The sequence below is a fragment of the Gymnoscopelus braueri genome (assembly GCF_963280865.1).
Source record: "Gymnoscopelus braueri genome assembly, chromosome: 12".
In the NCBI taxonomy this organism is placed as follows: Eukaryota; Metazoa; Chordata; class Actinopteri; order Myctophiformes; family Myctophidae; genus Gymnoscopelus; species Gymnoscopelus braueri.
In genome coordinates this window covers 9,082,351-9,109,391 of record NC_137614.1, presented here as the reverse complement: position 1 = coordinate 9,109,391, position 27,041 = coordinate 9,082,351, and the positions used below count along the sequence as shown (strand labels likewise).

The 27,041-nt window shown below is 42.5% G+C and overlaps 1 protein-coding gene across 3 annotated transcripts; it reads right to left on the bottom strand.

The window, feature by feature from the left end:
• Positions 1 to 614: 614 nt before the first annotated feature.
• rbm10 (RNA binding motif protein 10) lies at positions 615 to 25,449 on the bottom strand. 3 transcript variants are annotated; one of them, XM_080445298.1, is made up of 23 exons: positions 25,307 to 25,449; positions 22,946 to 23,039; positions 19,974 to 20,598; positions 18,549 to 18,740; positions 18,364 to 18,433; positions 15,623 to 15,696; positions 14,148 to 14,234; positions 13,609 to 13,669; positions 12,483 to 12,641; positions 12,195 to 12,355; positions 10,801 to 10,898; positions 9,924 to 10,011; positions 9,150 to 9,327; positions 8,569 to 8,666; positions 7,650 to 7,743; positions 7,216 to 7,307; positions 6,883 to 7,080; positions 5,819 to 6,007; positions 4,248 to 4,310; positions 3,619 to 3,813; positions 2,484 to 2,531; positions 2,312 to 2,373; positions 615 to 1,473 (listed from the first exon to the last, which is right to left on the bottom strand). In XM_080445298.1, the coding sequence occupies exons 2-23, from the start codon at positions 22,960 to 22,962 to the stop codon at positions 1,383 to 1,385; spliced, it is 2,940 nt and encodes a 979-aa protein (XP_080301424.1). In that variant the 5' UTR covers positions 22,963 to 23,039; positions 25,307 to 25,449; the 3' UTR covers positions 615 to 1,382. The 3 variants fall into 3 exon arrangements, with proteins under 3 accessions (XP_080301424.1, XP_080301426.1, XP_080301425.1); XM_080445300.1 differs by having other exon boundaries at positions 8,569 to 8,663; XM_080445299.1 differs by having other exon boundaries at positions 19,974 to 20,595.
• Positions 25,450 to 27,041: the final 1,592 nt, after the last annotated feature.

Sequence of the window (27,041 nt, the reverse complement as noted above, 5' to 3'; positions counted from 1 at the left end):
ACATTAACCATGGCCTATTAGCCTATGCCAATCTGTCAACGTTATCTAATTTTGTATTGGCAAAATCTATATGTTAAACAGTTAAGATTCTAACTTACCCGAGTAGGTTACCTTATTCGTATGGTCAGTGTGTCATAGGGTTAATTCATTGTCTCAGTTAACACCATAGCTTAGCTTGCTAGGTCTACAGCAAGGACTGGCTGTGGAACGTTTGTTGTGGTTTCCATGGAGATAAATAAAGCTGGCATGCAAACAGCCCCGAGGTGAAAAAGGTGACATGTCACACAATTGCCCTATTTGGATTCAAAACGGCTATTGTAGCTGAAAAACTACAAGTTTGCATGTCTGATAAAGGGTCAATTCACCTCAGCAGCAACCTTTGCATACTGCAGTGCAGAAATAAGGTGGTGCAACTTCTGCTGTCTTTGAGGTTCTTGGAAACGGTCAAATAAAAAATAAAAACAACCTACAGGGATGAGCTCAATTCTTAGGTATTATTCTTATTCCCCTTTTTGACCACTACTCTTGCAAATCCACCGTAGGATATTGCATTTAGTGATGTAGCAATATTAGCTAATCATTACAAGGCATAAGAAACAGGCCAGTAGACAGTGGACACATCATTCTGAGTTTGTATTTTTTTCATAGACGAGATAGATGAATTACAAATAATGATTCAATAAATTCAGAAATAAAAAATAAGTTTTCAAGAGACAAATAATATAAGTGTACACACACATCCAAAACACTATAATATTACATACAGAGGTACAATTCATACACACACTAGTGTTAGTGTGACCGAGTCCAGTCCATAGGAGGCCGTATTCTCTTCTCTCCCGCTATTGAGGAGTTTAGGGGTACAAAAGTGCTCATTCTAAAATTTGCACAGTCCAGATCAGTCATTCATTGAATGACAAGGCATATCTTTAAATCAAACAATCTATGCTGCATAGATATTAACATTAAAATATTCTTTTTTTTCTGATGCCAGAGATCTGCATTGGTTTTTTTTATCAGCCTTTGATTTCCTCTTCCAACAGCAGTCTCCCATGGTAAAGCTTGCTCATGATGCACAAGCTCTGAAGAAAAAGTGAAAGCTTATCTTATCTGAAAGCTTAATCTGAATGTTATCATTCAGAGAGAGAAAAGTAAAGATGCGTTCTGTGCACTATCCCCACAGCTACAAAGTTCACTTCATCGGACTCTAATTTAAATGGTTGAGGTACGTAAATGCCATGTCAAGCTCAAGTCCATGTTTTTTATTTTTCTATCTATACTGTCTATGTCTAAGGTAACGGTAATGGCGGAGTGTTGTTGTATGCAGGGCTTTTGCATCAGTCCTATCTGGATCAGGAAGTTGAGGTCTGAAGATAAAGGGCTCAGTCCACTTGCATGTTGCGCAGTAAAAACCCTTTCTTCATGCCTCCTTGCAGCATCCTGGCACCGAGACTAGTGCCGGTCATTCCATCACTATATAGACAGAAAGAGAAAGAAAGTGATCGAAACAAGCCGTGTGCACAAACGTGTTAGCGACGTAGTGTTGATTTTGACAGCAAATTTTGATTTAGTTTTAGCCATAGTCTTTTGAATAACATTCCATTTAGTTTTAGTCATATTTTAGTCATCTGAATGTTTTAGTTTTTGTCTAGTTTTAGTTGACTAAATATCATAGTCGACTAAATCTACAGTTGATTTAGTCGACTGAAATGTATTTTGGCGGTGCCTTGATGGTGTCGTAATGGCTGATTTTACACTTGGTTGCATGCTGAAAATAGCCGATCTACAAGCTCACAACGCATCGCGCTGCGACGCGTTGTGAGCTTGTAGATCTGCTATTTTCAGCATGCACACCCTAGCGCAACCAACCATAAAATAACTCGTCTTTTAGTTCTAATGGATCTCTTCTCCACTAGTCCCTCACTAACATTTTAGTCTAGTTTGTATTTGTTGACGAAATTGTCAATATATTTAGTCTTAGTTTTACTCATCGTAGCTTAGTTTTTATTTAGTTTTATATTATAGTTTTCATCAGTGAAAAAAGGTAGTCGACGAATATTTTTCGTCATAGTTTTAGTCGACGAAATCAATACTGGTGCGACGTTGCAAATCCACCACAACTGGCTTTTTGCACATCAATCTGGATGCCGCCCTGTTCAAACAACGGCACGGGAGACAATGCATTCCAGTTATGTTGCAAAGCAGCCCTTTGGCCTACTTGGTTAGAATTACAAGTCTGTAACGACAAAGCAGACAAGCCTTTATCAGAAACGCACGTGACCGTGTGACATTTATATTTTCTAATGCTTACATGGGGCTGAACCTTCTCTTCTTGGGGTCAGGAGGCTCAGATCTGTCTGCAATTCTCTGACGCTGGAAAACAGACAAGAAACAAGTCAGTCACACAAGTAATAACCAACGACAAAACATGACACACTCCCATTTCATTTCAACGTGTGCATTATTTCCCCAGAGTGACCAACCTCTGCAGGCGTGGGATCTGGCTGGCCTCGTCTCTGCTCCAGGTTTTGCTGAGGGCAGACAAGTACAGAGGTGAAAATGTAATTGTGATGGTGGAAAAGTAAAACAATAGTGTAATGAAACGTATTAAATATTTTCTAGCCAGCCACAGCCGGCTGGCCCCAAGCCATATATTAGATCAGCGGTTCTCAACCTGTGGGTCAGGACCCCCAGGGGGTTCCCCACATGATTTTGCGGGGGTCCCCAGATAAATGGTAAATGGTGCATTTAAATAACGCTTTTATCCAAAGCGCTTTACATAGATTGTGCATTACATTCACCCATTCACACACACATTCATACACCGATGGCGGAGGAAACCATGCAAGGCACCAACCTGCTCATCGGGAGCAATTAGGGGTTCAGCGTCTGGCTCAAGGACACTTCGACACTAACTCTGGGGGAGCGCCCCAGCCCGTGATCGAACTGGGAAACTTGCGGTTTCCAGTTCACTCTACCCGGCCACTCTACCCCTGAGCCACGCCCCCCTAAGATGGACAGTGAAGTGACAATTTAAGCACTTTTAAGACCTTTTTAATACCAAAAAAGAAAAAAGAAAGACCATTACTGCATCAAAAGTAATCAACAAACTATAATATAAAGATTGGTCAAACATTGGCCAAATTGTCGAATAATTTAAGAACGAGGCAAAACAATAGCCGATCTACAAGCTTACGACTCGTGCTGCGAGGCGTTGTGAACTTGTATAGAGCGGCTATTTACAGTGTCTGTGGAACCAAATCAAACTAAATGTAATGTCTCAAATCCTACAATTCCAAGTGCTTGTCAGGGTGGGAGGTCCCCTGTTCAAATATGATTCTTTTTTGATTGATTGATTGATTGAATGCTTTATTAGAAGTTTGCAGAAAAAAGCACATGAAAGTACAGTTCAATACAAGGTCAGCCAATAAGAATTTAAAACCCAAGAAAGCCATCGGCTTGTTTCCATTGGGTCCTTTGTACTCAATTCATAGTGGTCAATTTTGGGGGGGGGGTCGTGGCCTGAAAAGGTTGAGAACCACTGAATTAAATAACTCTCAAGGTAGATTGGTGTGTATGTCATCATCATCCCTGAGGATCTCTGGGTGTTATAACCACCTTATGTAGCTCAGACAGCTGCTGATGCCTGATGAGGGCCTCTTTGCTGGGGAACTGCCTCCTGCACAACAGGCAGGCCAGTTTGACCCAGTCGGTCATTCTGCCCTCCTTCTCGTCCCGGTCTCCTCCCTCCTCATCGCTGTCCGTCTCTCCGCTGTAAGCCGGGACCAGGCCTTGCTGCTGAGGCGGAGAGCGCTGCAAAATGAAGCAAAACTCAGGGTTTAAAGCAAAAAATATCACGACTGAAAAGTTCATCTGCGATTTGTGAAACAGTGTGAGCTCCTCACGCACACACATGCACTAGCGCTCTGGTTACTAAACAATTAGCTTAAAATGTACAATTATGACGTCCAAATGACTGAAATCGGTCATGGCAACTGATCATTTTAATCCATACAAAACGGCTATGCTAATTATACAAAATGAATATTAATTGAACAACAGCCAGCTAGTTATATTCAAGGATTCTGTCCTGTGTCCTAGCCACATTAGTTTGGCTAAAACCGTCTGTACAGTAGAGACTGGGGCAGTACCTTGAATAATGATGATTTAATTGACATTTTTAAAAGCACAGCAGCACATTAAAAAAAAAATGGAAAAAAGTCTTAGTTTCCATTGTGCCCCCATACCTCTCTGTCTGCAGTGTGTCTGATCTGGTCCAGGAGGAGCTGGGGCCGTTCAGACAGTGCCCCCTGCAGGACAAAAACACCACACAGCGTTTATTCAGGACTGTTCATGTGGGCACACATACAGTAAGTTATGGCTGACTCTCTCTGTGTGTGTGTGTGTGTGTGTGTGTGTGTGTGTGTGTGTGTGTGTGTGTGTGTGTGTGTGTGTGTGTGTGTGTGTGTGTGTGTGTGTGTGTGTGTGTGTGTGGAATTGGCTGCTTTCTGAACAACGAGATGAGGAATAAAAAAGAGATGAAACAAGCCGTCTTTCGTCCATTTATTAAATCGTTTGGTGATCAAACAAACGAGATGCACGTCTGACTATAAGCGGCGGTCAGAGGAGCAGTGCCCTGCTCCTTCTCACAGGCCCATAGATAAAGCGCCTCTCAGCCCCTCCGAAGGGAATCTTATCGGGGGGGTCGGAGGCCGTACCCAGTGGAGTAGAGCTTACCAAGGTGTCCTTGTGCTAAACACGTAGGCCCGCGAGAAACACTTTGTGCTAAGCACGTAGGCCCGCGAGAAACACCTTGTGCTAGACACGTAGGCCCGCGAGAAACACCTTGTGCTAAGCACGTAGGCCCGCGAGAAACACCTTGTGCTAAACACGTAGTTCCGCGAGAAACACCTTGTGCTAGACACGTAGGCCAGCGAGAAACACCTTGTGCTAAACACGTAGTTCCGCGAGAAACACCTTGTGCTAGACACGTAGGCCAGCGAGAAACACCTTGTGCTAAACACGTAGTTCCGCGAGAAACACCTTGTGCTAAGCACGTAGGCCCGCGAGAAACACAAACAGTCCATTGTCAGAACTTGATGTTACTATAGGACACATTATGAAATTATATATAATAAACATATTGATGCCTTATGATAGGAAAGTGAACAAAGAGTGCTAGCATCTTCTTATGCGCTTCAGCTTCTCCAGAGCCAGAAGGAACAATAACAATGATATCACATGAACATGGTCTGACGTGAACATGGTCATGACCAAGCGATAGCCCTGCCAGCCTTGCTCCTGGTCTTAAATCTACACGGTAGCAACGCATCAGGTGGCATCAGGTGGTCAGAGTGCATCATGACAAAGTCACACAGAACCCATGAACAATGGCAGACTGTCTCGCAAATAGATGCTCATACTTCACATGCACAAATCAAACTTTGGTTCATGAAAGTTCAGACAGAGCTTACTTATATAGAGGGTTGGTATTGAAAATTCCTCAACAGTATAACTATACTTATGCGAGCCAAATATCCCAACAAGTATATAGTAGAATTTGAGAAATGATGAAGAAAGATTTGGGGAGTTAGGCTTACAATTAGGAATAGAGTTACAGTATGCCTGATTAACGCTTTAGTTGCGTGCCGGTTAAAAAGCCGATCTACAAGCTCACAACGCATCGCAGCACGAGGCGTTGTGAGCTTGTAGATTTTTCTATTTTCAGCTTTAGTGGTAGGGTTAACAATGGCAAAAACAACGACAAAATAAACGTCCTAAACTGCCGATATCCTCAGAAGTATATAGTATTACAAACCTTTTTCTCCAGGACGGCGTAGCCTGCGTCAGCGCTTGCCGATTCCCTGCGGTCGTCAAGGCGGCCGGCTGCCCTGCTGTAGCCGGAGGGCAGCGACGTGGAGCCCATTGCTGGGGAGGCCAAGACGGAGCGCACGTTCTCCTTCTGCCTGTTCAGACTCTTCGCCCAGCGCTCCATATCTTTGGCGATCTGTCAATTCAAAAACACAGATTACTCACTTGATCCAAGTCAACGGAATCCAGGATATAGAGCTGCAGGCTACAGAGAGGATGCGCAAGCATCGTATCCAACTGTGAATTTTGAGAATCATTACACCCCATATACATATACTGTACCATATTTACATATTTTACTTTGCCATTTGAAGTTATTGTATTGCTAGTCGACGCCCCAGAAATGTTACTCTTTTTACACATGCATAACATCGCTGTCGGGCAGAAACCTCTTATTCTTTTTCGTAAATTAAAAGGTAGACTAAGTGATATTTTTGGGGTTTTTTTTGTTAAAAAGGTTACGGTACTATATTCTGATAGTAATCATTGCTACAGAGCATTTGTTCGGTCACAGGGGTCTCTCCAGCTCTTTAGTAAACAGAATATTGTACATTTTCAGGTAGGTGACACAATTTAAGCCAATCAGGAGAGAGCACTGAAAATGCATTTTCTGTTTTATAAAGGGCTGGGGAGACATGGGAGACTCCTTTTACTGAACAAACACTCTATAGCAATGAGTACTATCAGAATATAGAGCTATTTAACACTTATTTTAACCAAAGTAAATCACTTACCCTACCTTTAATGCCATGTCATACTACAGTGTGACGCAAAAGTAGCAAAAATAACCGATCTACAAGCTCAAAACGCTTGCCTTTTTTTTTTTTATCCTGAAAAGTTACAGTTTTGGACTGTAACAGAGGTTTCTACCCTGACAGCAGCGATAATGGGATGTGATGGCAAAGAATTTTTCATCTTGAGTGAAACACGCACCAACTCCGGAGGCTCACACTGGACTTGAAAGCATCATTCATGTGCATCTCTTTTGTAACAGGATAACCGGTTGCGTACCTGTTGGGCAGTCTTGCTCTTGGGTTTTTCCTTCTTCTCCTTGACGCCGGCGGCGCCTCCGGACAGAGAATCTGAAGGGGCGGGGTTTTCACCGGCGTTGGCTGCAGCCTCTGCGTTCGATTGGGAAGAGGCAGGAACGTACGTTTGGTTCTCGCCGTCCCAGTACATGTACTGCTGTGTGTGGGCGTTGTAGTAGTACTAATCACAGAGGAAAAAGACGCAGAGAAGATAAGAGTCGTGGTGAAAACACACGCAGAACGGTCATTTCTAAAGCATGTTTACTTAACATTTTAGAGATTTAGAAGATCATTCACAACAGTTCTACGGGATTACCTGCGAGTTTGGGTCGTAGTAAAGTCCGGTCAGTGGGTCGTAATAGTAGCCAGAGCTTTCGTCATAATGGTATGTGGACACGTCTGGCACAGCTACAGACAGAGACACAGGTGATTCACCTCAGGGTTATAGGCAGAAACATACAGAGTACAGTCATCACACACACACACACACACACACACACACACACACACACACACACACACACACACACACACACACACACACACACACACACACACACACACACACACACACACACACACACACACACACACACACACACACACACACACACACACACACACACACACACACACACACACACACACACGGTATTGCCTACAACCTCACATACAGAAACCACAATACGATACGCATCGTGTTACACGTTGAGAACCACTGCTCTAACACACACACACACACACTCTTACGGTATTGCTGGTACTCGTGCTCAGTGCCAGGGGTGGCAGGGTGGCTTTGAGTGACTGGCTGAGGTTTCCCTACGATCTCCACCTGCTGAGACACCTGGGCATGGACAGGAGAGAGATACAGACAGCACAAATGAGGAGGTGGGGAGGGAGGATCATATGAACCCATTAAAGGGATACTTCACTTTCACATAAAATAAACATTAAAAATAAATATTAAAAAAAAATGAAAGAAGTTATGGCAAAATAAAGGCCCCCTCACACATTAGTAGGACACTATAATGCGTGAGGGGGCCGTGATTTTTCCATTACTTTTTTCATTTATTTTTAACACATTAACTGCCAAGACCGTAGTCCTACGGGCCGTTAAATCCAACTGTTAAGCGCCGAGACCGTAGCCCTACGGGCTGCGGTCTTTTCGCGCATGCGCGGTCCGGGTGCACTTTCGGAATTTTTTTGATCCACTTCCGTTTCCGGTTTGATGACAGGAAATAGAATTATTTGGGATCCGGTTTTGACGCTCACGCCCGCTCCCATTCTACAGACGAAACTGAAACTCAATTCTCTTCCTGTAGTTTTTTCTCCTCGCATTTCACTGTTTAACGTAATCCGCTCTAACTCAAACATGGATGCCCCGTTTGACACGTGGTTTTCACTGGGAGATACAGGGAGATCGCGCGGATGTAAACAGACCGTGTAGCGCTCAATCTTAAGGATTTTAACAAGATCTATGGCGACATGAAAAAAACAAAAAAACAACAAAAACACCTTGGCACTGGTGAGTACATTATGAGATTAGCCCTTGGCAGTGGATGTGTTAATATATTTTTTAAATGTTTATTTTATGTGAAAGTGAAGTATCCCTTTAAGACATTTATTTCCACACGTACGGGGATTGAAAATGGATGATGAATGACTCTACCTGGCTGGATGCTGCACTGGTCGCCGTGGTGATGTGAGAAGTCTGTGTGTGAAGATGCTGCAGAAGACCACCTGATGTCACCTCAGATGAGGTCACTGCTGCGCAAACACACACACACACACACACACACACACACACACGAAGAGTTTGCAGGTTAAAACAAAGTTTATTTTTCAAAAAGTTAAAGCTCTATATTCTGATTGTAATAATTGCTATGGAGTGTTTGTGCAGTAATGGGGTCTCCTCGGCAGTTTAATAAACACAAAATACTTTTTCTAGGTGGGTCACCAATTGCATCCAATCTGAAGAGAGAACCCATTTATCAGCTTCTATGTTCCTTTTTTTGTTTCTTCACTTCCAATTTTCACTTGTTTATCCTGTATCCTGTATGAGTTCTCTTCCCTGATTGGATGAAATTACTATAAGAACCTGAAAATGTATTTGCCGTTTACTAAAGAACTGGAGAGATGGGGAGATCCACGTTACTAAAAACACTCTCTATAGCAATGATTACTATCAGAATATAGAGCTATTTAACACTCATCTCCCTCTTTAAATATATTACAGGAGTTTCTTCTCACCAGGGGCTGCAGCTCCTGTGTACGGCCCCATCAGGCCTGTTCCTGCACTAGATAAAGCCTGGGCCTTGAGGGCCGGGCCGTCATGCCCCACCATGTACCCCTGTCCTTCCAGGTTGTAGGGAACCGCTGCCCCCTGCTGGTACACTGCCACATCTACATCTCCATCATTCTGAACAGACTAGCGTAGCCAGAGAGATGGGGGAGTGGGAAAACAAGAGGTGAGGCTTAATCTAAGGGGGGAACAGTTCGATTTATAAAAAATAATCAATTTGAATAAAATAGAGTTAGGGTAAGGCCAGAAAATACAGAAAACCTACACAACACTGTTGAACGACTATAAAGTAGGGCTTAAGTGGGTAATCGACTTAGTAGATGAAAATAATATATTACAATATTTTTGAGTCAATTTGTTGATTAAAAAGATAATAAAAAAGCTTCTTGATTATTCAATTAATCTAAAAAAGTAATCAACAGAATAATCACTTAGAAAATGATCAATAGTTACAGCCCTAGCTTAACCACTTGAACCCTAGCGTCCATATTCTGGGAGGAACATTAGCCAAAAATAGCCGATCTACAAGTCTTGAGCTTGTAGATCGGCAATTTTTGGTGCAGAGATTTGGTGATTTGGTGTCGACAGAAAAAAAGCAGTCCAATTACGGCGCCAAGCCACCTCAGGTCCAGGTTTACTAAGTCTAGAATGTTTAAGTGGTAAAAAAAACAATAACAACTCATGCAAATGTCTTTAAATAAATGAACTAGATGCTGTTTTACCTGTGTGACAGCCCACTGGGCAGCAGCTATGGCTGTGCTGGCCACCGTCGCAGCGCTCACTCTGCTGCCGTCTGTCAGGAACACATCACTGACACACAGGACATATAGAGAACGCTCATTAGGAAATGCAGCGCTTTGAAATGTTTCTTCATATTATTTCAACTCTCATCATTAACTCAAACTAACCTTGAAGGCGTATCGGATAAAATACAGCCTACAGATTAAAGTATTTAATTAAATCAAAATAATACCAGAAGTGCTTTTTTTTTTTTTTTTTTTTTTTAATTTTATCCCGCGATTTTTGTAACCCATTTTTTTCACCCGGTGCCAATTTCCTAAGTGATCCTGGGCGCTACACCAGCCCTACACCAGTATTACACCAGTCACCCCACAGTAGGGAGGCCAGGGCCGAGCTCATGCTTCCTTCAGGCATGAGAGCCAACTGACCTTCTTGTCACCTGACAGGGGGGAGTTTCCCTGGTTGGACGTAGCGCGTGGAAGGAACACGTTATTCCAACCAGTTCCCTTCCCCTCCATCAAGCGCCCCGGCTGTCATGGGGGAGGCGGTATAGTGACCAGGATTACTACATGTTTTTGTGAGGGTATTAACTACCCTAGGAGACACGGGGAGAACATGCAAACTCCACACAGAGTAGGCCCTTTCGCCAGAAGTGCTTTTTGGTGAACATACACTGGGCGAGAGCGGTGCTCCAGAACTAACTTTCAAATCTTGGCAAAAAGGTTTGTTGTGAGCGTCTTTATAACCGTGACAGCCTCAAGATTTGACCTTTTCCCCCCTTCAAACAACAGCGCACTTGTTGTGTTTTTTATTTTAGCAGTCAGATTTGGATGTGCAAGTGTTTGTTTGCTTGCTTACCGCTTGGAGCCCTTGGCAAACTCTACAGCGATGGCCTTTCCATCGATGGTGAGAGCTGGCTGAAGAGCCTGGAGGATCTGCAGCAGCTGGGACGCTTCCTAGAGACAAAAACACATACGGAAAGGCCAGTGAGGAAAAGGTGTGCGAGAGTGTGTGTGCGAGAGTGTGTGTGTGTGTGTGTGTGTGTGTGTGTGTGTGTGTGTGTGTTTGTATTACGATAATTGCTAGAAAATGGTTTATAATTAGGAAAAGATTCAGGTTGGGGTTAGGATTACGATTACACATTTAGAAATTTGGTTTAGGGATTAGAGATAGATTTATTTAAACTTAGTTGCACGCTGGTGTTGTGCACCGAAAAATAGGCAATCTTAAAGCTCACAGCGTGTCACAGTGCGGCACATAGTGAGCTTCTAGATCTGCTATTTTTCGGCTTTAGGCTAAAAATGGCATTCATAAAATCGTCAACCTAAAATGTTGATGTACTCACAAGTATAAATAAAAACGTAAACATTTACAGATTTTCAATTATCTTCCATCATTATTATTATTGCATTTTGCAACGAAAATGATGCACATAATGTATGTGTTAGAACTGGTCAGTACCATTACATCCAGAGGATATTTATTCAATGACAGTTTAAATAACTTTGGACACTCTGCAATAGCTAACCTATTGCAGAGTGGCTGATTATTCTACCTGGGTTACACCTTTTGATAGCTCTATGTGAATGTTTTCAGACATGAGATAATGACTCATGTAGCCTACCGGACTGGCACATTAATTCCGCTGGTGTTGTCGGTACTAGCGCGAACATCAACAATTTACAGCCCGCTCGAGCATGAATGTACGCTTGAGGCTGGTTGAAAAGGCTAGAACAAAGACAAGGATTCGTCGTGTGACAGCGTTTCAGACTCAATGTAGGCTGCCCAGCAGTGCATCAAAGACCCTCAGCACACACCCATTTGGTTGAACTGACATTGAAAACAATGAGCGGTAGCCAAGCCTACTAATCAAATACTGCATATTATTTTACAATTGATTGTACATTTTCCCCCCAGTCAACGGTTATTCGAGGCTTGATAATTTAGTTGACCGCCTAGTGTGCGTGTGTGCTTGAGGGCACTATGAATATGCAATAAATGTATATACTTAAACAGTAACTATATCAAAACACAATGATCATGAGCAATGACTATGTTCAGGGCACTTTTTCTTGCACAGCAATCTTTGTCAACGCTATCAATGAAATTTTCCTCATGATTGAATATTAACCCATAAGGTCTGATAATATCCATAGACAACACCCATTTAGATACATATTAACCAATAATATCAGTGCCCAGACATGTCTGTCCAATCTTGACGTGTGTGTTTATATCGGTGTATTTCTCACCACTATTGTAGAGAGCTGGAGGAAGGCAAAGCCTCTGTTGAGATGGGTGTGCTTGTCCTTGATGAGGCGAACATTGGAGGCGGACAGCGTGGCAAATGGAGACAGCGCAGATAGGATGGCCTCCACTGAAGTGTGAGGGCCAAGGTTCCTCAGGATTAGAGCTAGTGTTCAAGAGCAAGAGGGAGAATATCAGATTTCTAAAACATGGCATTAACAATTAAGAGCCCCCTCCCAAAAAAAACTAAAAAAACAATTACACTGTCACGGACAAAACTAGAAAGGACTTACTGTCATTGGCCACCTCTGCCTGCTGTGCAGCCTGTCCGGTGCTGACTGCAGGACCGGCAGAATGGTAAGGGGCTGGTAGAGGCAGTAAGCCCTGCGTCCCCTCCTTGTTGGGCCCTAAGGACAAGTCCCTCTGCAGCTGGGGCAACTTCAGTTCAGCCTCTGACAAAGCAACGACATTTTAGAAAAATGTAATATTGAGTGTATTGAGTTTATTTGGATCCCCATTCAGTGGTGGAAGAAGTACTCAGATATTTTACTATACTATATTATTTTAAGTAAAAGTAGCAATACTACAATATAAAAATACTCTGTTACAAGTAAAAGGTCCGTGTTAAAAATGTACAAAAGTATTGGCATGAAAATATACTTAAAGAAGTAAAAGTACTAAATGTTAAATAGCCTATATATAAAATAGGGCTGAAGTGGTTAATGTATGTTTTATAATATAATAATTTATATCTGCAAAGTAACTAGTAACAAAAGTTTTCATAACTGTAGTGGAGTAAAAGTAAAATTTTTGCCTCTGAGATGTAGTGGAAACGTATTGAAAATACTCCAGTAAAAATACCAAAACATTTGACTTAAGTACAGTACTTGAATAAATGTACTTAGTTACTTTACACCACTGTCCCCATTAGCTGCTGCATAACAGCAGCTAATCTTCCCTGGCGTCCACACATAACATAAAAACATTAAATTAACACAACACCATTACAAGACAATGACATAAAATTAAAAGAGGGCTTAAGTGATTGAAACACTTATTACCTAGTCTCAGCGACCTGCCAGCATACACCTGCTGGCAGGTGGGGTAACTTCAGTTCAGCCTCTGAGGTCGCTCAAAAAGAGAGCGAATACCAACAGAAACATATTGGGGTATTTTGTCGCTACCCACACATTTAGCTGTGTTGCTCATTCCACGATTGCATGATCCTAGTAAATGTGACTAATCAATGATATAAAATGCTATACCAATTGGTAATATTGAAGGGGAGAAATAATCGACAGAAGTTAAGTTTCCAAACTTTCTCTGAGGAGTTTATATATTGGCCAGCACTAGCGCCATGAGCAGTCAGTGTCTCAGTGAGCTGTCGCCGTTGCAACTGAGGTGATAAGCCATGTTTACCTGATTTGGGCACACTGCACTTGAAGCACTTCTCCCTCCTTTTGAAGTTCTGTACACCACACTGTAGGAATGTTAATGAAATACCCAATGAGACTCTGTCAAATCACTGAGCCGCTGCAGTCACTTTATATACATTTACAAAATGTACATTTGCATGCACATGTAAACAACACATCGCAGACAATCAGACCTGGAATTAACAATCATTTTCATAATTCCATAAATCGATTAATCTATTGATTATTGGATTCAATCTGAGATACATTTTAGACCATAAAATTACAGTAAAATAAAGTATGCGTAATGTTCATCAGCAGTTACTTTTAATTTTATAATATGGAAAATAGTGGAGCATCGACATTTTGGTGTAAATGGCACATATTATAAATCTGTACATCATTAAAATAAAAAAACTTACCGTATGTTGATCGATTAACCAATTTCACCCTGGTCGTCACTATTTTGGGCACGTCACCATAGGCAACCCCCCCCCCCCCCAAAAAATAAATAAATAAATCGCTTGACCCCTCAGATAATACCTTGTTGCAGAGCCAGTCCTCGTTGGCACGTGGTTTCGGGTCGCTGAAGTGCATGGACACTCTCTGTCCCAGAATCGACAGCACTCTCTGGGGGGGAAAAAAGAAAAAAAAAGGGGGGATGGGGGGATGACAAAGAATGATTATCAGGGATAAGTAGGCCACACATGCTAGAGAGAGGCCTCATCTCACAAGAGATGAGAGAGAGCAACAGGGGGAGAAAGAGAGAGAATAGAAAGTAAGAGGACAAGAGAGAATTGCAACCTTCAGCTTTAGAGAAAATTGGGACGGACTGAGATGGTGTATGTGTGTGCCCAGACTTGTGTCGTTACAATGTGTTTCTGTTCAATCTTATGAAACCCCCCCCTTAAGGGGAAACCTTTTTCAGCTTTGACCATCCCACCCATCCAACCCGTCAACGACCTTCGGCCTCATCGCGGCTCCAAAAGTAAAACGTGATCGAGATACGAAAAGAGAGCGTGAAGATACTAAGACTCAACTGAAAAACATGGAATAGACCATGATGTCAGATATGATAGTCTCGCTGTCACACTACCCAAGACCTGGTACTGTGTGTCAGGACATATTTGGGGGGGAAGGGAGAAGAGGGAGAGGGAGAAAGGGACCATTTGGGAAATAGGAAGGAACCTGTGTCCAAATGTAAAACAAAATAAAAGTAAAAAAAAGAACAGATGTGACTGGTAGGGTCCAATTGGTGAAATTGCACATCAACGCCCAGACAGACATCAACATGGCCTAATGGGAATGTGCCTGCTCGTGGATTTCACTGTCTTTGTGTACAGAGAGCTGGAGAGGAATTTGCCCCAAAAGTATGAAATCCCACCTACCTGAAGACACAAACATGAAGTGGCCAATCTCTTGTGTACTTCTTACTGGACTGTCTGTTGGGTGTGCGTTTATGACTAGGCTGTGATGTGACTGTGAGCAGTGGTGTAAAGTAACTAAGTACATTTACTCAAGTACTGTACTTGAGTACAATTGAGGTTTTAAATTTACTGGAGTATTTTCAATTTTCAGTACTTTTACTCAGCTATTAAATTATAAACCATACATTAACCACTTCAGCCATATTTTATACATAGGCTATTTGAAAATAGCCGATCTACAAGCTCACAACGCGCCACATCGCGATGCGTTGTGAGAAAATAGAACTGCTATTTTCCAACATTTTAGTACTTTAATTTTTGGTAATTTAAGTACATTTTGATACCAATACATTTGTGCTTTTACTCAAGTGAATTTTGAACTGCGGACTTTTACTTGTAACAGAGTACTTCTACATTGCAGTATAGATACTTTTACTTAAGTAAAACATTTCAGTACTTTCTCCACCACTGCTTCTTACTGGACCGTCTGTTGGGTGTGCGTTATTATGACTAAGGCTGTGATGTGACTGGTGAGTGTGCGTGTTCTGCTTGCATGTATGTGTATGTGGTGTCTGTGTAGGGGAGAGTGACCTGGTTGGTCTCCATCCATCGGCTGGCCTCCTGTATGTGATTAAACTCGACGAAGGCGAATCCTCTGCTCTGACCTGGACACCGCCCAGTCGCCATGGTAACCAAACAACAACAACAACATAACAACGCAGTGAGGGGTTAGTGCTTCATGTACAGGAGAAAGAGAGAGAGAGAGAGAGAGAGAGAGAGAGAGAGAGAGAGATTGAGAGAGAGAGAGAGAGAGAGAGAGACCCTGTATCGGTACTGATTAAAATCACTGGTTCTCAAAGTGGGGTTCGGGGACCCCCAGTGGTCCTTGAGGGGTACCCCGAGGGGTCCCCCAGCAAAATGAGGAACAGTTTAAACACTTAAGCCACCCCCCCCCATTTTATTTTCCGGCTACAAATGTTGAAAGATCTTGACAAATGTTGACGAATCTTCTCTTTATGGGGAGTCCCTGGCAAAAAAGCTTTTCAAATGGGGGTCCGCAGCCAGACGCAAATCACGTTGAAGGTCCTTGACATAAATGCTTGAGAACCACCGGTATTAAATTAACTATTGCTTCCTCGCCCCCCCCCCCCCTTGGAGAGTCAATTGGAGAGACTTTCAGATTGTTTGATGACACCAAGGGGTGGGAGAGAAAAGCAATGTCAAAGTGTCAAAGTATTTCAACAGGGTCACGGAAAGGGGAGAGAGTCCTACCCACTCCTCACTTTGGGCCTGAGGCTCTTTTAGTTTTGAAATATGAAGCACCCAAGTACTAAGAGAGAAACACAAACACACACACACACACAAAATGTCTTCTATTCTGAAAGTCAAGGTGTCTTATGTATTTAGTGCCAGGTGGACAGTATGACAGTGTGTATGAGACTATGAGTATGTACATGCATGCGTCTGTGTAACTGTGTGTGTGTGTGTGTGTGTGTGTGTGTGTGTGTGTGTATGTGTATGTGTATGTGTGTGTGTGTGTGTGTGTGTGTGTGTGTGTGTGTGTGTGTGACTGTGTGTGTGTGTGTATCTGTGCGTCTGTGTGTGTGTGTGTGTGTGTGTGTGTGTGTGCGCACGCGCGCTTGTGGAGCCTAGTGTAGAATTGTGGAGGAGCCTTCAATGTCCTAGCAATACACTATGGCTGCATGAACATAGCCTGGTAAACCATCCCGGTCATGTGAATTCACATTATCATGCGTCTTCTGCAGGCTAACATGAGCACACATTCAACAATGCATTCAGACTTATTACAGTAATTATTTTAAATCAAGAGCATCCTAAACAAATAAAAACACACACACACACACACACACTACCTTGTACTCCGAGGTACAGAGTGTGAGAGACAGAAAGAGGAGAGACTTGTGGCGCGGCGACTGTAAGTGTGACCGGGTGACAACCTCACAGAAAACCAATGGGGCTAGCAAGGAGCAGCTGGTGACACATAGGCTAGACCATATTACTTTTTTTAGAAACAAGAGTAACTTCACAGTTAAGAGGGTGGTGAAGAATTATCACGTGGCTGAGACGAGACACACTCATATTCTAGCCAGTGGAGGCGCAGAGGAAGTGGATACAAACACACACACACATAAAACAATGACACGCATAAACACAGTCTTCTTCCGCTGGGCGTTCTCTCAACTGACACCATCAGACTGTGTCTGATCGTGGGATCAGACACATCTGCCATCATCAAGGTGATATTAGGCGACAGCGTGAATGGGGGAGGAGGAGGAGAAAGAGGAAAGATGGGGGAGGGGCATGGGAAATGAGAGCCATGGAGAAAATACCTATAGCTGAGTTATAGTTGAGAGGTATTATGAACAGGGTTGCCAGATCTGCTTATTAAAATTTCCAGCAAGATTTTATTTGAAAATAGCCGATCTACAAGCTCACAACGCGTCGCGTTGTGAGCTTGTAGATCTGCTATTTTCAAATAGCTGATGTTAAAGTGCTCATGTGGCCCATAGTCGCTTCTTTTGGGCTGGTTTTCCTAGACCTGGTTGCTTGTTTCTCTCACAGAATCTGGCAACACTGATTATGAATATGTGTTAAGGAGATGTCCTTATATGGACATTTCCTTAAGAAGAATATAGGAATGATGTATGAAGCAGCTATGCTCGAGGACTGTCCTAATATGGCGAATACCAAATTACCAGTATAAATAGGCTCTGTCGAAGATGTCCCTAGCACCTCTGCTGGCTCAATTACTGTCTGCCGATTACTAGGGCGGCCATCTAAGACGTTGATGCAACATCTTAGTCAATATCCACTAAATGAGAATACCTCCCTGATCAGCGGCACTTGGGATGTCTTCTACCAGCACTAATAACATATTAGCACTAATAACATATTAGCACTAATAACATAATAGTTCTCAACAACACTAAGAATTGAGTTTGCCTTTGCTGGTGTGAGTGTATGGTGGGGTTGTTGTCCTGAGTCATGTAATAGCAAGGTTACAACAAGCAGACAAGAGTCATATAAGGGGGAGTTTGCCTATTAACAGAGTCCATGTGTATACTTAACAGCGTGTGTTCTACCACAGCTAATACTACTACTAGTTCCAGTGGGGAATACGAACGACAGGGTGATGGTAAGAGAGGAAGAGGAGAAGGGGCATCAGGAAGTAAATGGAAGGTTATGGAAGAGTCTAGCAGTTAAAGAGGGGAGCTAAATATAATGAGAAGAGGAGGGAGAGAGGAAACAAGGACCCCCCCCCCAAAATAAATAAAAAAATAAAGAAATCAGTCCAATGGACCAGTCCTCACCTGAAGATTTGTTCCTCATCAGGCGAACCTCTCTAGGCTGAATCCCCTGTTCCTGCAGCTGGGCCCGGATCTGCATTATAAACATTACAGAAACATCAGGGATCAAAGAGAAAAATAATCTCGGGACGGGCATTTTTTGTTAGGTCTTCCCAATCTCTGATTAATAAAAGGCGCGGCACACTCACACACACATTCACCTCGTTGGCAGTCGCGCTAGGTGGCAACATGCGCAACATGATGATGTTGCTCTGTCTCTCGTTGTGGTCGAGGTCCAGGTCTGCCCTGTAGTCCTGGTCCCTCTGGTCCAGCTCGTCCAGGGACATGTCCAGGAGGCTTGGACCCACACCTCCTCGGTCTTCTGCCCCTCCTGGGAAACCCTGTATACATACACGCACACACACACACACACACGCTGTAATGGTTGAGTGGACGAAACTCCTACTAAAACATTGTTTTCCCCCCCATGTCAAAGTTCTGTGTCTTTGTCCAGATGGCATGTTTGTAAAGTGACGGTTGAGGGGATGTTCAGTTAGCCTGGTTCCAGACGAATCTGCCATTGCAAAAACAATTGCCCCTCTCAATAGAGATTTTATTTCTCTCCCTCCAAAGTTGTGAGGGACCAATCAGAGCCCAGTATGCAAATATGGGTCTGGTTATCACCGGAGGTATTTTTTGAATTTTCCCCTCAGAAATGCAGGTTCCACACAGAGATTCCAGACTAATATCTACACAGTGATATTAGTCTGGCCATGCCAGGCTATGTTCAGTCAGTGTCGTTTACTATTGCAAGTGCCAAATCGTGGTAATTACCAATTATACACATTCCAAAGGGAAGCACACGCATGCCGACAAAACATGTACAGGTGCCGAGTTAAAATACGTACATTAGAAGAGGAAGGGAAGTCTGCACGCTGTTTAATAGCTCGCAGTAGAAAAGGTTTGAGACCTGATGAAGACCCGCTGGGGTTGAGGCGTTGTTAACTTTATTACATTTTTCTACTGGGAGCTATTTCACAGTTTGCAGACTTCCCTTTCTCTGCTAATTAATAAAGCCCACGGTATAGGGATGGGTATTGTTAGGATATTATCATTTCCGATTTGAGGTAAAACAAATAAATACATTTTTTTTAAAGTAAGAAAGAAAAGAAAAGGAGGTCAAATGTTTAGACAACAAAATATCTTCACTCTCTGAAGCATTAATTTAACTTAATTAAGTAGTACTTACTAGTTGCTAGTAAATAGTAGTTTATTGCTAGTACTACTAAGTGTGTATATGAGTAGTACCTAAAATAGAGTCAATGCTTGAAAATACTGGTGTTAACCAAACACAAATTTTACATACAAAATGGTCAACTTTAAGACATGTACTGAATAGTAACCTCTCTCATAAAAGTCATCGTCAACACAAAGGAAAGCAGTAGCAATTAAAGCTTAATTGTTGTACGCTATAGGAAACCTACAGGACCCTTAAATGAGGATCGATTCCGATTCGTAAATTTTTCATGGGTACCTGTCAATTTGGAGTCGGTTCCTAATCCTACTTGGAACCATATTATTTCAACACCCAACCCTACCTCGGTGGCTCTGCACTGCAGAGAGGACCGACTTACCCTCCTCTTCCCTGGCCCACGGGGGAACCTCTCTTCCTCTCCGTGTCTCGCCGGACTGCATTCAAACTGCTCCGGCTGGACTCCGGCTTCACGGTCACGGCCCCAGTCGCCCTGCTCTCGGGCCCCCGAGTGATGGGGGCTGCTCCTGTTCTCGGGGTAGCCTCTTCCACCACCACCTTGGCCCCCCTGGCCCCTTCCCTGGGACGAGCCAGTCCTGAAATTCTGCTGGAAGTCCCTCCTGGAAGAACCCCCCTCCTCGTCTTTCTGAAGCCTGGGGAAGGCTAGATCGGGCTGCTGCTGGGCCTGGGACCGCGAGGGGCACAGGAGGCCTTGTTTCCCCCTGCGCCCGTCCTCTCCTCCGCGCCCCTCTCCTCCTCTCTGCGGAAACCCCCCAGAGGAGCGGTCCTGCTGGAAGCGACCAGGGGAGAAGTCTCGAATGCCGGCCGACTGCTGCTGCTCGTCGCGGCCACCACCACCATACTGCCTCTCCATCTCCACCCCGTCGTAGCTCATTCCCGGGTCTTCGTCCTCCTGGCCGTAGCCGCGGTAGTCCATGTCTCGAAAGTTGTGGTCGTTGGGGGTGCTGTTGCCGTAGCGACCCGTGCGGTCCCCACGCCCACCCCTACTGTGCCAGGACGAAACCACAAGAGAGATTTTACGAGAAATTACAGTCATTTAGGAACATTATGTGACAGACGTTTAACCCATTCAATCCGGGAACTCATACTGTGTCATTTTAAGATTTCTTTGGCTATTCAAAAATAGCAGTTATACAAGCTCATACCGCAGGCACATGAGCTTGTAGATCTGCTATTTTTTAAAGATCTTGAAAATGTGTGCAAATCTTTGAATACATATATTTTTAAAGCGAACATTTGTAACTCAAATCTTTGCTTCATGGGGGTCCCTGGAACAAAACATTTTGAGATGGTGATAAGGAGCGGCTTGCTAGCTCCTCATGCATTGAAGGAGGCATGATCTCAGTTCTGGGCTCTCCCTAGGCTGGCAGAGGGAGAGTAGCGCCCATGATTACATAGACAATTGGCACTGGGTGAAAAAATGGGTTACATCGTGGGATAAAAATTTAGAAAAGAAAAAAAAACATTGTTTTCTAAATCCTAACAGTATGTTGCTATATCAGCGGTGCTCCAACTTCTCCATGTCAAGGAGCTTCCGTTGCTCCAGACTGTATGACGGAAGCATTTGAAGATCGTGGGAGGCAACAGTCTTTTGCTCGCGAGTCTACTGGTACTGTAGCTCAGTGATTCTGAACTTTTTAATGTCAAGGACCCCCCCAGTGTGGTATATGCATTAGGCTACGGACCACCATAACTCAACTGTACAAATGGAACTGTTAAGGTAGCCTGGTAAACCACCCGGTCGCGGAATTCAATTAAATTTTCATTCAGCAGCCTGAAATTGAATTCCGCGAACCGGGTGGTTTACCAGGCAACCGTTAAAAGGGTGCATTTGGTTCCATTTGTACACTCTCAGATTTACAGACGAATAAGGGTCCATTGAGTTTCTAACTATCCATCATTTAGCTGGGGACCCTGGAAGGTAACCGGAACGCTCGCCCCAAAACACGCTCACCCGCAGCGGTTCTTGTATTTGTTTTACTGAGTTAAAAGTTAGGAATAAGGTTAGGTTTAGGCATAGTTTTACTGAAGTTACGTTTAGGAATAAGGTTAGGTTTAGGCATAGTTTTACTGAGGTTAAGTTTAGGAATAAGGTTAGGTTTAGGCATAGTTTTACTGAGGTTACGTTTAGGAATAAGGTTAGGTTTAGGCATAGTTTTACTGAGTTAAAAGTTAGGAATAACGTTAGGTTTAGTTAGGCATAGTTTTACTGAGTTAAAAGTTAGGAATAAGGTTAGGTTTAGGCATAGTTTTACTGAGGTTACGTTTAGGAATAAGTTTAGGTTTATGCATAGTTTTACTGAGTTAAAAGTTAGGAATAAGGTTAGGTTTAGGCATAGTTTTACTGAGTTAAAAGTTAGGAATAAGGTTAGGTTTAGGCATAGTTTTACTGAGGTTACGTTTAGGAATAAGGTTAGGTTTAGGCACAGTTTTACTGAGTTAAAAGTTAGGAATAAGGTTAGGTTTAGGTATAGTCTTACCGAGTTAAAAGTTAGGAATAAGGTTAGGTTTAGGTATAGTCTTACTGAGTTAAAAGTTAGGAATAAGGTTAGGTTTAGGTATAGTCTTACTGAGTTAAAAGTTAGGAATAAGGTTAGGTTTAGGCATAGTTTTACTGAGATTACGTTTAGGAATAAGGTTAGGTTTAGGCATAGTTTTACTGAGTTAAAAGTTAGGAATAAGGTTAGGTTTAGGTATAGTCTTACTGAGTTAAAAGTTAGGAATAATGTTAGGTTTAGGCATAGTTTTACTGAGATTACGTTTAGGAATAAGGTTAGGTTTAGGCATAGTTTTACTGAGTTAAAAGTTAGGAATAAGGTTAGGTTTAGGCATAGTTTTACTGAGGTTACGTTTAGGAATAAGGTTAGGTTTAGGCACAGTTTTACTGAGTTAAAAGTTAGGAATAAGGTTAGGTTTAGGTATAGTCTTACCGAGTTAAAAGTTAGGAATAAGGTTAGGTTTAGGTATAGTCTTACTGAGTTAAAAGTTAGGAATAAGGTTAGGTTTAGGTATAGTCTTACTGAGTTAAAAGTTAGGAATAAGGTTAGGTTTAGGCATAGTTTTACTGACATTACGTTTAGGAATAAGGTTAGGTTTATGCATAGTTTTACTGAGTTAAAAGTTAGGAATAAGGTTAGGTTTAGGTATAGTCTTACTGAGTTAAAAGTTAGGAATAATGTTAGGTTTAGGCATAGTTTTACTGACTTTACATTTAGTTATACCTGGTGGGGCAAGCGTGTTTTGGGGCGAGCTTTCTTGTATTCCCCCAAAGACCCCTGGGGGGGTCCCCGGACCCCCATGTGGAGAAGCAGTGCTGTAGCTGTTGTTACTCACCGTCTGTCATAGTCCATAATGGTCCACTGACTCGGCTTTGGGGATGTTTGCTTTGCTTTGTCCTTCCTTCCTCTCAGTTACCACATTTGGTGCCCTTGAAAAACAGCAAATTGTTCATTTGAATGTGAAGCGAATAAGCGATATAATGGAGGATGTTGCAGACAGTGTACACAGTGGTGGAAAAAGTACTCATTTTTTTTACTTCAGTAAAAGTATCAACACTGCAATGTAGAAATATTCTGTTACAAGTAAAAGTCCGGAATCAAACATTTACTCGAGTAAAAGTACAAAAGTATTGGTATAAAAGTACTCATTGTGCAGTGTGTCCCGGCCATTTCACACGTTTTCAAATGTATAAAATGTCTAAAAATCTTTTGAAAATAGCAGATCTACAAGCTGAGCTGTGAGCTTGTAGATCTGCTATTTTCAAATGGCCGAAATGTATATAGGGTTGAAGTGGTTAATGTATGTTTTGTGATAATATTCAAAATCTACAGTAACTAAAGTTTTCAAATAAGTACATTGTAAAAGTAAAAGTAAAAGTAAAATATTTGCCTCTGAGATATAGTGGAGTGGAGTAAAAGTACTGAAAATTGGAAATACTCCAGTAAAGTAAAAAAGACCTAAAAATTGTCCTTGAGTAAATGTACTTAGTTACTTTAGACCACTGACTGTGCATAAGAGATGGCAGCATGGCACAGCCAGACACACAGGGCGAGAGCTCCCAGACACTACTAAAGAATTAATGCCCCGATATGGAGTTCCCTAGGCTAATGGTTCTCAACCTGTGGGTCGGAACCCCAGGGGGGGTCCTCAGATGACAGTGAAGTGACAATTTAAGGCATTTTAAGACCTTTTTAATACCTCAAAAAGGGATAAAAGAGCATTACTGCATCAAAAGTAATCAACAAAGTATACTATAAAAAACTGGTCAAACATTGGCCAAATAATGAGGCAAAGATTGTGAAAATAGCAGATCTACAAGCTCACAACGCCTCGATTTTCCACAATATTTATCTATGGAACCCAGACATACTAAATAAATGTAATGCATCAACTCCTACATTCCAAGTGCTTGTCAGGGTGGGGGGTCCCCAGTTCAAATATGATCATTTTGAGGGGTCCACAGTTCAAATATGATCATTTTGAGGGGTCCCCAGTTCAAATATGATTATTTTGAGGGGTCCCCAGTTCAAATATGATTATTTTGAGGGGTCCCCAGTTCAAATATGATTATTTTGGGGGGGGGGTCACGGCCTGAAAAGGTTGAGAACCAATGCCCTAGGCCTAGACACCTCCCAAGGGTCACACAGGAATGTCACGTGCTGTCTGTGTATTGATGACAATGTCAACAACGCATACAATAGGCGAAGGTAAAGGATTGTGGCTACAACACAACTGGCTTTAACCACTAAACCCCCCAGGGTCGGCCAGGGCTGAGGGCTCCCATTTATCCTACACCAAATCTTCTTGGCCGAAAATAGCAGATCTAAAAGCTCACAAGGCGTTGCGAGCTTGCCTTGTATGTAGATCTGCCATTTTCGCCAAATGTTCGTCCCAGAATAAGAATTGGGCAGTGGCACCCCTCCTCCTTTCGCTCTCTACGCAAGCCTTGGCTTGGATCAAGACGGCCATCGGTCAGTATTGTATGATCAAGGCTAGCTCTAGTTTTAACTTCTTAAAGGCTACAATCACGCCACAGCTTGGTGATGTTCCTCTATGAGGGATGATCTCATGAGCCAAGTTGCCTTTGCATCCCAGCAGAATGTCATCTAAACCAGTGGTTCTCAAACTTTTTCATGTCAAGGACCCTCAAAATGACATGTATTTGGCCGCGGACCCCCCATCGCAAATACTTTCGCTTATATTCAAAAGGTTTGCACACATTTGCACGATTTCTAAAAAAAATAGTAGATCTACAAGCTCATAGCATGGCGAGTGCCGCGCTATGAGCTTGTAGATCTGCTACCTTAGCCAAAGTATAAAATGTTAAAGTGGTTATTGTGATGCTTATTGTGATGGTTATAGTGATTATTGTCATGCTAGATTAACACATTTTGCTGGGGACCCCCTGGAACCCCCTCAAGGACCCCTGGGGGTCCCCGGACCCCACATTGAGAACCAAGGATCTAAACAACAGTTGCAAAATGATGTGCACTGCACAACATACACGCGCGCGTGCACACACACACACACACGCACGAATCCAACATAAGGTTAGCTAGCAGCACTGAGAGAGGCATGGCTGGCTGGCTAGCATTGTGTTGTTGTGGGTCGTCATCCAGCAGTCTGCACACACACACACACACACACACGAAGGTTACAGTTACTGATCTACTTGAAATAACAGGAAACACTTACTAGTGCCGCGTTTAACCTGCATCAGTGCCTGGAAGAACATGTATAGGAACCAGGAAAGATGTCGGATGGAAATTTGTATTTAATTTCCTCAAGAGAAAGCAGTGTAGAAATGTAAAATGGCTCCAGTCAGCCAGCTAGTCTGTCTGGCTCATATGGGTCTAGCACTGAGAGCAGAGCGAGGGGGAGGGACTTGATACTCTATTCGACCGTCTGATTGTAGCCCTGAAACATGACTGTCATACCATGACAGTCAGGGATCCACTTGTTCCTGGTTTTCGATTATTTTACATTTTCAACTCTCACATGTACATAAACGTTCAGATTTCAAATATAAAGTGCTTACCCCTGAGCCACGGATGTTACAAGTTGATCCGGTCCACGATAAGTACCCGTATCTCCCCGTATTGTTAAATAAAAAGCATTTGAATCCGATCGGCGGCCATTTTCTTTTCTTTTTTGTAATACATGAGAGTGCAATACACCTCCCAACCAGTAGTGTCGCATGGTTGAAAGCATCGGAGAAAAGTCGGAAAAAATGGCTGGCAATCGGATTAAAAAGCTTTTTATTGAACAATACGGAATATACAGGTACTTAGACCTTTAACGGCTCAACTTGTTACATCCGTGGCATGGCAGTCAGCACTTTATATTTGAAATCTGAACGTTTATGTACATGTGAGAGTTGTAAATGTAAAAAAAATGAGAACCAGGAACAAACGGTTCCATGACGCTTGTGACAGACGAGCGTCATGTGAACCATGGCTATCTGATTGGTGCTTGGAGCCGGAGGATACTTTTACGACGACTGTGATTGGACCAAGAGAAATTCCTCAGCAAAACAGGTCAACCCTGAACGTTTCAGATATGAACCCATTGTAACGCTGTGATATGAACGGGTGGTATGACTGATAATATATATGACTGATATGAACCCTGGGACACATTAGCATATCATCAACTCTATACGTTGCATGCACTCAACAGCACCACACTACAATATGACATCATACACACCTTATACTGAGGACCTCAATGGAAACAAGCTGTAAGCTTTTTTGCGTTATCCTTTTGATTATGGTGGGTCGGATGTGTGATGTGACCGGTTTTATTTTATGATCAATAAATATATCAGTCAATCAAGATATGCACATTGCACACACAATACAGTTGAACATTGCTTTGGCTCTCAAGGCTCTCTTGTATTGAACTGTACTTTCATGTGCTTTTTTCTGCAAACTTCTAATACAGTATTCAATACAATCCTTTTAGCACCATTGTATAATCGTACCACTGTACTTTTTGCAAACTGTTAATAAAGTATTCAATAAAAAAAAGTACTGTATGTTAAGTTAATTTTTTTTTTGCATATTGGTCAATTAATTCCAAAATCATTGGAGGTTATAAATACACACAAATATATAAACAGTTGCACAATATAGGCACAAATACACCAGAAAACCCTAATACCAGCTTTATTTGAAAAAACTCCAGAAATCCCAAGATGTCACAGTACAAAAGGTAACAGCCCCCAGCATCCCTCCCCCCGTAAACCTTCCAACATTTCACCCTAAACGTGACCTTCAATTAACAATGTACAATACTATGGTTACAATGTATCATTCAAATGACATAAGCTGATCATAACAGCAGGATTAAAGAAATGGTTAAAATATACTATGAAAATTAGCGACATCAACAATAAAAGTGATAATACAATAATGACAATATCAATAAA

What these genes read in the sequence shown, in the direction of transcription:
- rbm10 (XM_080445298.1), bottom strand. An exon ending in GATGGATGGAGACCAACCAG is followed by an intron (nt 14,235 to 15,622) that starts GTCACTCTCCCC and finishes TTTCCCCCCCAG; the next exon opens with AGAGTGCTGTCGATTCTGGG. An exon ending in TTTGCCAAGGGCTCCAAGCG is followed by an intron (nt 10,012 to 10,800) that starts GTAAGCAAGCAA and finishes CCTGTGTGTCAG; the next exon opens with TGATGTGTTCCTGACAGACG.